Source organism: Hydra vulgaris, chromosome 09, assembly GCF_038396675.1.
Source record: "Hydra vulgaris chromosome 09, alternate assembly HydraT2T_AEP".
Taxonomy (NCBI): Eukaryota; Metazoa; Cnidaria; class Hydrozoa; order Anthoathecata; family Hydridae; genus Hydra; species Hydra vulgaris.
The window spans coordinates 32515870-32532500 of NC_088928.1; the positions used below are offsets into that span (position 1 = coordinate 32515870).

General features: G+C 26.1%; 1 protein-coding gene across 2 annotated transcripts in view; it reads left to right on the plus strand.

The window, feature by feature from the left end:
- The first annotated feature begins 1495 nt into the window (after positions 1–1495).
- Positions 1496–16631, plus strand: part of LOC100211290 (BTB/POZ domain-containing protein KCTD3) — a 38836-nt gene continuing 23700 nt past the window's right edge. For both annotated transcript variants that reach the window (XM_065805401.1, XM_065805402.1), the window contains exons 1-4: positions 1496–1583; positions 3186–3239; positions 3452–3497; positions 12538–12611. In XM_065805401.1, the coding sequence (XP_065661473.1) occupies positions 1534–1583; positions 3186–3239; positions 3452–3497; positions 12538–12611 (224 nt within the window). In that variant the 5' untranslated portion in view covers positions 1496–1533. The remainder of the gene's footprint in view (positions 1584–3185; positions 3240–3451; positions 3498–12537; positions 12612–16631) is intronic.

Genomic DNA, 16631 nt, shown 5'->3' on the forward strand with positions numbered 1-16631 from the left:
AAGGCAACGATGCCTTACAAAGGACTCTTCCTTTGAGCTAACAGAAACCAAAACGGTCTTTTTACTTAGAACAATTATTATGAATACTTGCATTATTTTCGTTAGCTTTTATAGGCAGAAGACGTGTCTAAATAAAATCTGGAAGTTGTTGAAAACGTGCATTGGATGTGCTATAGACGTCCTTTAGAATGCTTTAAAATCCTTTAAAAGAATTTAATTTGGTACGTCTAGAGAACTCAATAAATTGTCCCCGTGAGACGTCCAAAGAACCAAAATAGAGAGAGAGTTGAACTAAACCTTTGTATCCAATGTCTAGTTTACGCCTGGAAAATATAATAATTCTGGGGTCGTCCATAAATTACGTCATGCAAGTTTCACCCGTTTTTGACCTCCCCCCTCCTCCTTGACACAAAATCGTAACACTTAAGAAGCAAATTTTGTATGAGTCGTCACAAAACCACCACCCCTCCCCCTTAAAGCGTGACGTAATTTATGGACGACCCCTATACGCAATACGCGCGTCCTTAGGCAAAAACCGTGGGTAATCTGCTTGATTTAAGAATTAGCTATCTTTCGATGCGATACCAAACTTGTATTATCAGTATTAGTGTTTTCAACGTTAATCGCGCTTTTTTTATTATTTTTTATGTGTTGTCCTGACTTTACCAATAATATAATTATAAAATAAAAAAATTAGATAACAAGGATTTAATAAAATATAGTAATAAAAAACTTAATAAAAAAGAAGTTCTTATTATTATATACAGGAAACGAATTTCTTTCGCAATAAATTTCTATAACTTTTTATTTATTAATAATCTGTATTATAAAATTCATTTTGTAAACATGAAAAGACTTTAAAGTTTTAAACTTTAAAGTTTTAAAAAACAGTTCGGATATTTATAGTATCAAAATTTTATTATTTATTCGATCGTTCATTTAATTTATGATTGAAACAAAGTAACAGTAAAATTAAAATTGCAACAAGTAAAATTTAATGCGAATGCGGTAAATTTTGATTTAAAATTTTTTATCAAAGGCGCATCATGATTTTTTAAAGAAAAATATAACCTAGCAGTTAGCTAAGCAATAATTTTAATAAGTTTATAAAATTCACTTACTTCCTCATGTTTTCTTTTAATAAAGAACAAGAATGTTCAAATAATAAACAATTTTAAACTTAAAAGCTATTGTAATTTTTAAAAATACAAAATTTTGTGAACATTTAAAGTCCTTGAGTGGGAAAAAAATAATTGTTGTTATTATAATACTGCATTAGAATATCGTAAATTAAAAATTTTTTTAAACAATTTTTTTATGTAAAATTTTTTTTTTTATTCAAGTTATTATTTTTATAGTAAATCATATAAGTTTCTAATACAATTTTTAATATTTGTGCTAAATATTATTCTAAATAATCTAAATATAAATATTTATAATGCGCTAAATATTATTTTTAAAATTCATGCTAAATATTATTAATATAATTTGTTATAAACATTTTTGTTTTAGAAAATAAAGAATTTCATAAGTATGCCATCCTCAGATGCTGAAATAATACATTTAAACGTTGGTGGTAAAAGGTTATTTTGTAATATATCTACATGTTTTTATATATTTTTTTTATGAATAAACTCATAATACAATGCAAGCTTATTATGGGAATGAAAACTGTATTAGGTTTTTTTTCATTTTGATATGTTCAAACACATCTTGGATGTGAATTTTCTTACCGATTTCTGGTAATTGTATGCTATTATCATCAAAATGTTAAAAGGTTTTGTGTGCATCTCAGTCATGGCAAATTGCAATTTGTCTATAATGGAAACAGGTTGCTTTGATTCAAGGGCTAGTATGACCTTTGATTTAAGGACTAGTTGACCTTTAAAGTTATTATTGAGTTTATAAAAAGTAGAAAAATATTTTCATTAGAAAGTTTGTTATGTTATGGAGGAAATGAAGGCTGGGCAAATGCATAAAGTAGAAAGTTAAAAGCTTGATAAAATGCTAGTAGCCTCTGTTTGTGAATCTGCTAGAAAATACATTCAAATTTCTTCCTTAGTTACTAGGATCTGTGCTGCCAATCACTAAATGGTTGGCTAAACCAAATGTTTTTTCTGATTTAGCCAACCCAATATGTATGTATGTGTAGTTGTATCTTTTTGATCTCATGATCTTGATATTAAACATAATGGTCCCTTATTATTTTTTGATAAATAATTCTTTACAATGTTACACTTGCTTTGATTTTTTTTCAGTTTTAAATATAGTTATTTTACAGAAAATGTAAGTTTACTATAAAATAACTTTATTTAAATATAAATTTTCTTTTGACATGATGCTTTAATATATTCATTTAGATGGTGTTTTTATTTGACTCAGTCACACTTAATGAAGCTTATGAAGCTTAAACATAAAACACAGTTTCATTTGGCATAAACATAAAATGCAATGTTGTTATAGGTCTTTTTTAAGATGTGTAAATAAAACAATTTTTCCACAAGATACATTCTCAAGAAATTCTTTTGCATGTTCTCATAATCTATGTCCTGAAAATATAAGGTAAAATTGATAACATGGCATTTTGCTGTTACATGATAATTTTGTTAATGTTAAGATTTTCATAAGATTTACAATTGGTTTTCAGAAAATTATCGTAAACAATGTTTTAATGATCATAAAATGTAGATTAAGTTTATTGATTATTTTGCAAAAAGATACAACAAAAAAACAAACAAAACAACTACATTAAAAACCTAGGCTAAAAAAAAAGGTAAAATTGATAACATGGCATTTTGCTGTTACATGATAATTTTGTTAATGTTAAGATTTTCATAAGATTTACAATTGGTTTTCAGAAAATTATCGTAAACAATGTTTTAATGATCATAAAATGTAGATTAAGTTTATTGATTATTTTGCAAAAAGATATAACAAAAAAACAAACAAAACAACTACATTAAAAACCTAGGCTAAAAATAAGACTATTTTTCGCATTAAAACTATTGTATGCTTAACAATCAAATTTTGTTCTGTAAGAATTGGTATTGTGTATTTTATTGTTAATGTTATAACATACTTTGTTTACACAAATAAAATTATAATATTGTTAACAGGTTTTGTTTATACTTTTTATATAACTGCGTTAATTTTTTTTTCTATACTTATATATATTTTTATTTTAGGTTTTCAACTTCACGTTCAACTTTGACTTGGATACAAGATTCTTTTTTTTCATGGTACATTGTAATTTTATAAAATTTAAGTTTTATTTGCAAGTTTTATTGTACATGAACTACTACTATATATTGAACTAAATACTATATTTTAAAACTGTTTCTTTGCTGTGTCTACCTATTAGTTTAATTGAATTCAAGTGCATGTTTTAGTAATATTTAGACAAAATAAGTTATTTGAAATTAAAAAAAAACTAAATTGATTTCTATTTTAGTCTGTTAAGTGGAAGGATATCCTCTCAAAAAGATGAAACTGGTGCTGTAAGTTTCGTATACTTAATTTAAAACCATTTCAAATTAGTTTAAATAATATTTTTTTAAATAATTTTAAAAAAATATTATTTAAACTAATTTTAGAATAAATTTTTTTTTAAAAAAAATTTTTAAAAAAAAATTTTTTTTTTAAATATAACTTATATCACGTTTGGTCGTGCTACTTGTTCATGTTTGGCCTAGTTGAAATTACTAGTAATTAATTTAGTTCATATATGAATAAGATGAATAAGTAGAAAAAGAAAATGAATAAATGACTAAAATTAAATTATAGCAAAAATTTAACAATCTTAAAGAGTTTGATAAAAATTTAGTTCTCTGGTTAGAAGTTTGTCTTTAGTGTTCTCTCTGATATTATCTAAGCAGAAAATAATACATTGAAAACAACTGGAATGTAAAAAAATCAGTCAAACCACATCATCAAGCTTTCTAAAGTGATTTGGCTAAGCTGATTTTGAACTATTTAAAATTTATAAAAAATTGACTGAGTATTTTTGGCAATTGTCATGGGTCATAAATTTGTTTGTCTAATTTCCATTTATGTGGTAGTGGTGTAGTGGTAGAGCACTTACTTCATAGGCGAGATGTTCCAAGTTCGATTCCGAATATGTCTCTGGTCATACCGCACTCAACTTGTTTCTCCGCACAGTGGCCTTGTTCATCAAGGTTCGTTTTTCGGAGTTATAGATTTGAGAGAGGGTTATAACCACAAGTAGCCTCCTCATCTGTAGTGACCTTCTCTGCCTTTGAGAGGTGAATTATAAGATTAAAAAAAAAAAAAAAATTTTGCGAGAAAGTGACTTTGAATTTACTTTTAAAACTTTTAACAAAAAGATGTCAAAACTCAAACACAATTAGGTCAAGTTGACTTTTTTTTTAATAAAGGATTCTCTAAGTGCCTAGACAAGTTGTGTTTATTTCATAAATAAACATTAGAAAATAAGTTTCAAGTTAGTTAAACTAACAAAAACAAGTTGTTTATTTAGATATTAACAAAAAACCTTTTTGTCTTTTTGTTTGTTAACTATCTTACTTTTTGTTTGTTAACCATCTTATTTTCATTTATAAGCATAAATTAAAGGCTTATTATTATTTAAAGTTTTATTTTATTATAAATTAGTGACTGGGGTTCTGACCCCGGCCCTGGGCTTGGCTAAAAATGGAGCCCCAGCAAAATTGCATATATGTTTGCTATTTATTTACATGCTGGCATACAATATCGTTTGTATTTATACAAACTTTAGTTAGGGAGAGTGGTCGAAATTAAAATACCTAAAGAATAAATATTTTTTAACCAAAGATGGTTTAACTATGATAACATTTATGATTTGATTAACACAACCCTACAATACTTTTAATCATAATATGACATATGATTGTACTGTTATTAGAAATAAATTCAGTTTTGTCAAGGCACAATTTTGCTCTAATCAAGACAACATGTTTCCTAAATTTGAATACTTTGATTATTTAATCGGAAAAACTTGCTGCTGGGTAATTCCATGTCAAGTGAACCAGAAATTTTTAAAAATGTCAGCGACAACAACTTGATATTAACATCTTAGAATTAAATATCAGTTAAAATAATGATTTTAAAAGGTTAGAAAATTCTTTTTTATTGATTTAGTTTTATGGCATAACTTTTTTAAAATATTTTAAAAAGATCATTGAGTATAGAATGTTCAAAACCAAAAAAGGCCAAAAAGTCTTCATAATATACGCGACAATCAATGAACTTTATAATTTATTCAAGCGCATTTTATTCCTATGAGTTTAGTACATGACGTCATTGATTTTTTTGTTTGTTTACATAATTGATCTTTTACACAAACAAACAAATCAATGGTGTCATGTACTTAACTTCATAGGAATAAAAAGACACTTGAATAAATTATCAAGTATGTAGAATACAGAGTATATTATCAAGACTTTTTAACCTACAACAAAATGGAGAAGACAAGCTTCGACTATAACAAAAAAGTTAGTTTTCTTAGTATGCATTTATTCTTTTGTTTTAATCAAAAAAATTTAGCGCAAACATTTTTTTTATTGTTCTCTTTAATATGAACACAACATGTCTCAGAGGTTTGGGATCCCTTTAATGAAAACTTTTTATATTTCTGATCATTTTATTGGATTCTTCACCCCTAAATTAGCCAGGTACAAATTTTTAAATAAAAAGATCAAATATTTTTAAAGTTATGTGACTTAAAACCTTCAAATAAATGTTGCAAGTCTGAGGAGACAAGAGAGCCTGACCAATATTTTCTAAAAGTAAAATGGTCATATTTAAAGATCTTTTTGGAGCTAGAGGCTAAAATTTTCAAGGAATTCTTATTTTACTAAATACTATTAACTGTATAAAAATCTGCAAAATCTGAGGTGTATGGTGACACGGCCTGGGTCAATTGACATGGAATTAACCTTCTTTTAAAAAATAGTAAAATTAATAGAAATCAATTAAAAATTATTTTAAACTTTACAGAGATAATTTATTTATTCAAAACTTGTAATAAGATTAAAATTAGCTGGGCAAAATTAAATTCTAAAAGTAATAAATTGTACTAAAGTTTTACTTTTATGACATTTATTTGTTTTATTAATAAAAAATCACTAAATAAATAAGGAAATTCAGCACCTTTTAGTGTTAATTACTCAAAAGTTACTTGATAAATTTTTTTATTTTTTTGCACACGGAAGCTAATGCATTGTTGTTTGATTGTAATAGTAATAAGTATTGGCTATCATTGCTAATGGATTAAAATGAGTAAACAAATATTAAATCGAAAATTTTTTTATTCAAAATCCTTCATTGTCACAAATTCAAAATTTCAAAATTGACCTGTGTTTCTTGATCATCAGTTGGATTTATTTTGCGGTGATATAAACAGACTCAATCTATTGAAAGAGAAGCTGGAAGCAGAAAAAAGGAAAGATTTAAAGATAAATATAAAGCAAAATTAATCATTTGCTCCATAAAGGCAAATCCATGTCAGTTGCAGAGAGATCTTGCGAGAAAATTTAAATGCTGCCAAGTTTTGATAGAAAATATCAAAAATATAAAGTATATGATTAAACTCCAAAGTGATCTATTGTTGGAGAAATTAAAGCAATTCGTTGTTCAAAAAATCTATATAAACTTTTAAACCAAGAAAACTTGTGCATAATTGAAGATGATGAAACTTATTGCAAAATAGACTTTTAACAATTGATAAGGCAGCAATATTTTATCAGTCCAAAGGTAGATGTGTTGCCAAAAAATTAAAGTATATTCAAACTGAAAAATTTGCTCCCAAGTTCCTTATATGACAAGCAATTTGCTCCTGTGGGTTAAAAAGTACACCATACATTACTTGTAAATCTTTGAACAGAGATTTATATATAAAAGAATGCTTAAAGAAATGCCTTTTGCCATTTATTAAAAAGCATGAAATGCCCACAATATTTTGTCCTGATTTGGCTTGAATTCACTACTCCAAGAAGTCTTTAGAATAGTATGAACAAGATGGCATCAAATTTATTATTGAAAGTTGTTGGTCAATTATAGAAGAAATCTTATTGAAAAGCAAGAAATTAGCTACAAAAAAAAAGATTTTAAGAAAAAATTGATAGCTGTCTCAAAAAACTCAAAGCAAGATCAAGTAGATGTCAAGTACTTGCAAAGATATTCGGTTTCTATCTAAGCGTTCGATAAAAAAAGTTAAAAGTTATTGAAATAAGTAAATAATTCAATTAGCTTTATTGTGTCAAAGTATAGCAAAAATTTGTTAAGTTGTTTTCGCGTAAATAACAATTAAAAGGTGCTGAATTTTATTGTTCTCAATTGATAACTAATTTGTTATATTGCTGCAATATCATGCTTTGATGCAAAATATCATACTATGATGCAAAATATCATACTATGATGCAAAATATCATACTATAATGCAAAATATCATACTATGATGCAAAATATCATACTATGATGCAAAATATCATACTATGATGCAAAATATCATACTATAATGCAAAATATCATACTATGATGCAAAATATCATACTATGATGCAAAATATCATACTATAATGCAAAATATCATACTATGATGCAAAATATCATACTATAATGCAAAATATCATACTATAATGCAAAATATCATACTATGATGCAAAATATCATACTATAATGCAAAATATCATACTATAATGCAAAATATCATACTATAATGCAAAATATCATACTATGATGCAAAATATCATACTATGATGCAAAATATCATACTATAATGCAAAATATCATACTATGATGCAAAAAAACTTTAAATTGATGGTGCACGTACATTTTTTGAGGGATTCAAAATTTTTCGAAATACATAAAAATTTTTTCAAAATTTTTCAAAACATATAAAATAAGACATTTTACTAGAAAAATGCAAAATATAGCTATGAGACATTTTGTTTCAAAGATAAATGTAAGTGTTCCAATTATGGAATGTTCCAATATCAACCTCTTACCCTTACTTATATGACATAGTATTTGTTGAGAAAAGTTACTCAAAATTGTTTATATTTTTGTTTATATTAGAGAAACAGCATAAAAAAGGGAGGGTAAAGCGATGATGATGATCGTGATGGTTATTGTAATAATGATCATAATGATCATGATGATATTTATACACACACATATATATATTTATATATATTAGGGTATAACAAAAAAAAAATTTTTAATTTAAAAGCAACTATATGCATTATGGAAATCCTTCTTATTGGGTCTCAGTAGCTTACCATAAAAATATTTGGTCTCTGAGATATTGTTTTGTTAAAAAAGTCATTTTAGAAAATAAGTTCATACAAATTGCGATGAGATTATTTTTACATTTTATGATTGAAACTCTGGATTGTTTTCCATAATTACTGTAATTTTGATAAATTTTTATAATTTTTATTACAATTGCATTGTTTTCAAATGTTTTTAAAAAATATTTTAAAAGAAGTTATGGATTATTAATCCTAATTGAGAATTGAAAAAATTACTTTGTTTTTGTTGGAAGATATGTTTCTCAAAAACAAAGAAGTATTGTGAAAAATATGTTTAGTGGCATGTTTAGACACCTTCTGCCAGTTGTCTAAAACTACTATCTTTGTGTCTTGAAGCCTATCTTTTGAATGTATTCTGCCTATAAAATCCTGCACTAATTTGATAAGTTTTTCAGCCCTGTCATTGACAACTGCTATTTGATGCACACTAAACACAAATTTCTTAAAAAAACTGTTTTTTAAAACTTTTCTCCAAGTTTGACAGGTCTTCTTTTTTCCATGAGAGAATATCATAAGAATACCATGAGAAAATATTGTTTTTGGTTATATCAAGATGAATAAAAGAAAAAAAAGGAATCCTAGGAAAAGTCAGATAACTGGGAGGGATATACCAAGATGATTAAAGTTTATACCAAGGTTTTAAAAGGTTATACCATACCATTTATATAGGTTATATACCATTTATAAAGGTTATACCATTTATAAGGTTATGCCATTTATATACCATTGCAAACCAATTTATATACCATTGTAACAATTTATATATCATTCTAAACCAAAGTAAAAAAATACCAAAGGTTATACCATTTATATACCATTTATTAAGGTTATACCAACCAGGTTATACCAAGGTTATACCACATATATGCCATTTATAAAGGTTGTACCATACCATTTATAAAAGGTTATACCAAAATGAATAAAAAATAAATAAATAGGAACTCTAAGAAAAGTCAGATAACTTTGAGAGAGAACGATTTTTGAAGAAGGCTCTGCTTGTTCTTTGATAAAGTAATTCATCTCTGGAATAGTTTCAACAGTTGCACACAAATTTCCATCCTCTTTTCCTCTTCCTAGCACTGGTCAGCTAAAGCAAAGATTTACACACTGTAGAGTGAAAGGTAACACTGCGGGGTGAAAGGTAAAACACTGTTGAGTGAAATACCAAGTGTGTCTGATAATACTAAAAGTTAAACTAAGCTTTACCAATTTTTCATACTTCCTGAAGTAAAGTGAATCTATTATGAGCTGTGATGGTATCTTGAATGCTCTAAGATCATTGGATGTAGCCTAGCTGCCAAAGAAGAAACAAAAAGTGAAAGATCGCTATATAATCTGCTGCATCCTGTAGCATCTGAATTTCAATGACACTGAGGTGCTTGTTGTAATTCCTGATCATTTGCATTGCTTATAGATACAATGAGTCAGCCATGAACCTTGCTTCATGGTGTACACCAGATTGTAAAAAGCTAAAATTTGGCAAGTCTGCTACAAGGTAAAAAAGCAACTAGTTGACAAAAAATCCTTGTAAAAAGGTTCGGTTACAAGATTGTAAACCAGTGTTCCAGGAACAAACTCAGATACAGTTTTTTAATGTTGTTTAGTGTATTCACACTATTTTCAATTATAGACCAAAGATCTTGATATTTTTTATATAAGGGTCAACTGGGCCCTTTGTTTCCTCCCTATATTTCTATCATGACATGGTGAACATGCCATTACATTATATGGTGCCTAAAATGTATTATTTTTATTTTCTATCATTAGTGTCTTTAGAATTAAAATTAAAACACTGACTGCAATTTGTATAGTATACATTATACCTGCACAGTAGCCAAAGAACCAGACTAGTAAGAGAAAAAAATGCAATATTTTTGATTGTATCATTATGTTTTCCAGTGTTAGAAGCAGTTTTATCAGAACAACAAGCTATGATCTGGTCTGCTAACTCATAATATTCTACAAGTCTTTGGATAGCCAGTGTTTGATCTTGCCCTTTGGAGGAGGGTACTTCTAGTACTCCTAAAAGAAATTCAAGTGGACAGGACTTAAGAGAAAATATTGCCAACCTTTCTAATGTTTCAGAGATTTTTTCCTCTATCCTGTATTGTTTGACCAGCTTTGTGACAAAATGAAGAACAGACCTCTAATCTTATTCAAATTCTGCTCTCTTACATAAGTGCTTTATCCTCTAGATTTTCATGGCATTTTAATACATTTTTCTTTGAGTGAAAATTCTTCTATAGGCACGGCACTCCTCCTTTTATGCAACTGCTGAAATTTCATCAGGTTTTTGGCCCAAATGTTCTTGTTCTTCTCTACAGTGCTAAAACTTTTCTTGTACAACATTGATTGCTTTTAATGCTATATGTAATTTAATAATCACCAAATATTATCTGCCTAATTAGTTTGTCAGCTCCAATTAAAAGGTTTCTCTGTTTCTATATCATTTTCTTAACCTTATCAATTAGTCATTCGACAACAACAACAAAAACTAGTACAGAAATCGCTTATATTTTCTCAATCAGTAGTTCTAGAGCAATCATTTCTAGAGTGTTCTACGTCATTCTACACAAATCTAGAACTACCTACAAAATTCCACAGGCTGCTACATTATATAAAGTCATAATGTTACCATGGCTATGATTTCTAAATACAGCAGTATTAATAATATTGCTATTATAATTGTATTTTATAGCAATATATATATATATATATATATATATATATATATATATATATATATATATATATATATATATATATATATGTATACATATTTATGTTACTACAGACGAGGAGGCTGCTTTATTTTGGTAATAACCCTCTCTCTAGTCTATAACTTCGAAACATGAACCTTGACGAACAAGGCTGCTGCATGGAGAAACAAGTTGAGCATATTACTAATAGGGATGTGGTGGAGATTGAAGTCTGATATATATATATATATTTTATTTATATATATATATATATATATATATATATATATATATATATATATATATATATATATATATATATATATATATATAAATATTATATGTATATATTTTATATATATATATTTTATATATATGTATTTCATATATATTTTTATATCATATATATATTTCATATATATAAATATATATATATATATATATATATATATATATGTATATATATATATATATATATATATATATATATATATATATATATATATATATATATATATATATATATATATATATATATATATATATATATATATATATATATATATAAGAGGTCAGAGATTTAATGCTGACTAGCCCAATAAGCTACATCGGTAAGGAAGGAGGTGCAAACTTCCTAGTTGAATGCTCCAAGTTCAAAAATGCTCCAAGCGAACTTCCTAGTTGAATGATTCCACGATGCTCTGTGATAAAACTGTAAGGCCTATATATATATATATATATATATATATATATATATATATATATATATATATATATATATATATATATATATATATATATATATATATATATATATATAAATATAAATATAAATATAAATATATATATATATATATATATATATATATATATATATATATATATATATTAATATAAAACCCTCGGAATTAGGAAAATTGAGGTCGGCAATAATATGCCGACCTCAATCTTTTAGAGTTCGGCATCAGGTCGGCAAAAATTATTTAATACAAAGGTCTGACCATAAAATATAGAAACGGCCAAAAATTGCCGACCTCAAGCACTTTGAGGCCAGCAGTTAGGTCGGCATTGCCGAATGCCGACCCTACTTCTTAGGGTTGTATATATATATATATATATATATATATATATATATATATATATATATATATATATATATATATATATATATATATATATATATATATATATATATATATATATATATATATATATATATATATATATATATATATATATATATATATATATAATTTATAATTTATAGTGTTACAACAATAATGCTCTGTCCTGCTTTGTAAAGTTGATTAATGTTTGGATGCCCAATAAAAGTTTGCTTGCCATAATATCATTTTCAAAAGAAAATGATAATCTAAGAGAGATCTTTTTTATTTTATCTTAAAAATAAGATAATCATATTATAGACCCAATATTTTTAATTTCTGTTAAAAAAATTTGTTTATACTATTAGTTTTTATTTTTTTTATTTTTTATCTTATGATATTTTGAAAAACTTTTTTTATTCAATAGTATTTCATTGATCGAGATCCAGATGCATTCGTACCAATACTAAATTTTCTAAGAACCAAGGAATTCAATCTCAGGTGATTTTTTTATTTTATTTAAGGCTTGTTTCTTCATTTGTTAAATTTACTTTTTGTAAAAATGTTTTAAAATGATCAAAAGAAACTTGATTTAAAATAGATTTATCAACTAACGAAAAGTTATTTATGTAGTATGGATAGATGTCAAGACTTAAGATTTATTAAACTTAAGAATTATTCTTATTCTGTTATGTTTGATAATTATATTGTGTTGTCTTTTTTCTTCTCTTTTTAACTTATTGTGATTGCTTTGGGGGAATCTTTTTTTTTGGGTTTTAATCTACTGTTTTATTACTATTTATGTTGTATTTCTTTTTTTAAATTATTTTTTTATCTCCAATTACATACTATAACATAAGCATGTAAGCATGGATACACCAAAGCTATTTAACAATCATTAGGATTTATTATCACTTAGGTTTATTTGTTTTAGGTCATTTTTTACTGACATAATTAATATATATTATATTTTAACATTTTTTAAAAACTCTTTTAACAAACATATTTATTATAAACTGTAGTCTGTCTTTAACTGCACTTTCGAAATTAAATTTTGATTTATTGTTGCCGGATGTTTGAGTTTGGTTTTATTTTCATATTTTCATATTGTAAATACAGCCAAACTTAAACATCCTGCAACAATAAATATTTTGTAATACTTATCTAAATTGTGTTTATTTTGCAATTTACACAAACAAGAATTTTGGTATTATTTTTTATGTAAGGTCTCGGCCCTTTATTGAACAAATAAAATTTATAAGTGTTTTCATACTTTTGAAAGTTATTTAAAGAAATCCAATTATAAGATTGTCTGAGAGTTTGGTTTTTAGTAATCTAAATTTTACTACTATTTTGATGTATATTTTTTATATCAGCAATTTTGTGCAAAGGTTGGCAATTTTTGTGCAATGTGTTGTTTTACTATTTTTCTATACAGATAATTTGTGGATTTATGCTTTCTTTTTGCTAACCAAATTTCTGAATAGCTCTAGCACTAACATAGATTCAAGTGTATATATATATATATATATATATATATATATATATATATATATATATATATATATATATATATATATATATATATATATATATACATATATATATATATGCTGTATATATATATATATATATATATATATATATATAATTAGTAAAAAACACTCATCTAATTTTTATCTTCGACTTTGAGTTTCACAATTGCTAGATCATCAGGAAGAGTTACTAAATCTCAAAAAAAAATTCAATTTATAGAAAAAAATATTTTACAGGAAGTTATAAATTATTATAAAAAATTTTTAATTACTATATTTTTTTGTTAACGGGAAGTTACAGAAAGTAATTATGAAATAATTTTCTTTGGAATGGGGATAGTTTAATTTGGTCATTTGTTTTTATAATTTTTTAAGAGGTATTTATTTTCGTGCCTACATTTAGAAATTAATTCAGATTTTTTATTTAATAAATTTTCTTGATTCAAATGAGTAATTATTTCAAATTTTTCTTGCAAACATAGCATACATTTTTTGGAAATGTTATTATAGGCAGGGGCAGATTTTAGAATAGACCATTGTAAATTAAAATTTTTATTTTTTTCTTTTAAATCCCAAATATATTTTGACAGCATAGTCTCTTTTGAATATTTTTTGTGTTTAAACGATTGTTTGTGGTTGGCATAACGTTTTTTCCATTCCCCCTCGGTTAAGCCAATATATTGTTTATCAGGGTTGTTTTGTGAGGAAACAATGCACTTGTAAATTACATTTTTCGAAAGGCATTTTCCATTAAGAGGGCAATCTATTTTTTGTTTACAATTACAATAATCAGTGTTTTTTTCCTTTATATGTTCATTTTTATTAATTAACGCGTAGTTGTGGCCTTTTATAATTCTTTCTAAATTTTTTGTACAACTATAACTTACTTTAATGGTATTTCTGTTAAAAATCTTATGTAATTTATTAGAGGGAGGAAAATGTTTGTCTACTAATTTTAGAAAAATTTTACCAATATTTGTTGAAACATTTTTGCTGTACGGGGGGTTGAACCAAATTATGTTTCTATTTCTATTATGCTTTTTTGCAATTTTCTTTTCAAATTTTAGCTCGAAATTTTGAAAGCCACTTTTTTTAAGGGCATCTTCATAAACGCGTTTATGAAGATGCCCTATATATATATATATATATATATATATATATATATATATATATATATATATATATATATATATATATATATATATATATATATATATATATATATATATATATATATATATATATATATATATATATATATAGTATATTTTTTTAACTTAAAAAAAAGTTTAAGGGTGGCTCACTGCCCCAAAGTATTTACATTTTTGACCCCATGTGTGTCAGTCTTAAACAATATTGAATTCAATTTTTTCTATATAAACTCTCACAATGACTATGTAAAAATAAATTAAGCACTCTAACTGTATTTTTTTTTCTCAACCCTGCAAAACTCATAGGAAAGTCAAAAAGTAGACAAAAAAAAAAAAAAGATTTTCCCTATTTCATGGATCGCGGCAACTTTATTGGTGATTAAAATAGATAACTTGCAGACATGGAGCAAACTTCAAACTTGGGTATATTTATACTTATGTCAAATTAAGATGCTTCGAAAAATATTGGAGTGATTAGAGCCTGGGAACTACAAAAACCCTTAAAACTTGAGCCCCCCAGCCCCAAATATGAGGGTAATAAGTTACCGAGATTTATACATCAAATGAGGGGTTAAAATCTTTACATTGTCATAACTTTCGAACGCTAAAATGTTATTCGATGAAATTTGAAATTTAGTTTGAAATAACAATTGTATAAAATTTGGTAACTTATTGCCCTCACATTTGGGGCTCGTGGCACAAGTTTTTGGGTTTTTGTAGTTCCTAGGCTCCACTCACTGCAATTTTTTGCAACGTATTCTCATTTAATATAAGTATAAATATACCCAAAATTAAAGATTGCTCAATGTCTAAAAGTTAATCACCAAAATAAGCTGCCGCTACCCCTGTATTTCTATGGTATTTTTCATTACAAAATCTAGCCAGTTAAATGGAATTATAAATAAGCTATTTTAATATATTATATTATTTTCGATGTTAAACTTAGAGATGAATCTAGAGGAAGGTGGATTAGCCCTCCCCTAATAATATACCTCTCTCTCAAGCTGTGGGAGGAGGAGGGGGAAGAAATAAAAATAAAATCAATGTCATATTAGACTTTAAATTATTAACACTCAACATTTTAAAATATTTTTTGTTACATTTGATGCTAAATCTTGTTTCTTTTCCCCCTGTTTACTACTTTTGTAAACATAGTTAAGCAAGAACAAATCTCTTCAAATCTATTCTTTGATTTTCCAATCGGTTCTTTAACTAGATTAATGGCCCTCTCGGACAAGTCATTGACCACATAGTAGGATATAATAGTAGATTCAAACTCAAGATAAAAATTTTTGAACTTCTAGAACTGTGAAAGGAACTTAAGCCACTGTAAATTACCTTTTTCATGTCCAATCTTAAGAAAGATGAGCCAAGATTGCTAAATTACTATAGAACAAAAAGATGGAGGCTGATCTTGTGCAAAATCTAGAGAGTGAAACAGCTCTTTATTGACCATAATACAATTAAGTGGAGACATGTTTGGTTTGGCAAGAAGTGTATTGTTCAATGCTTTGGCATTATCTTCTCTGTTTTGGCAACGTTTATCTGCTAAAGCACAACTAAGGCAGGATCAAGGTACCAGCTGTGTCTATCAAATGATTTAAATACTGAAGTAGCTCCAAGAAATTTTATATCCATGAACCTCATCATCTGCAACAGAGCTTTCACATCCTATGCAATATTTTAACAATATTAGATTAAGTCATCAATCAAACAATTAACTAATTATTTTTTGCACTGTTTTCTTATTTATAATAATTATTTTTAACCTGATATGGGACAGCAGTTGGTGATACTGCTCTAAGAAATCACTGAGTGTAAAAGATGCCGACAAA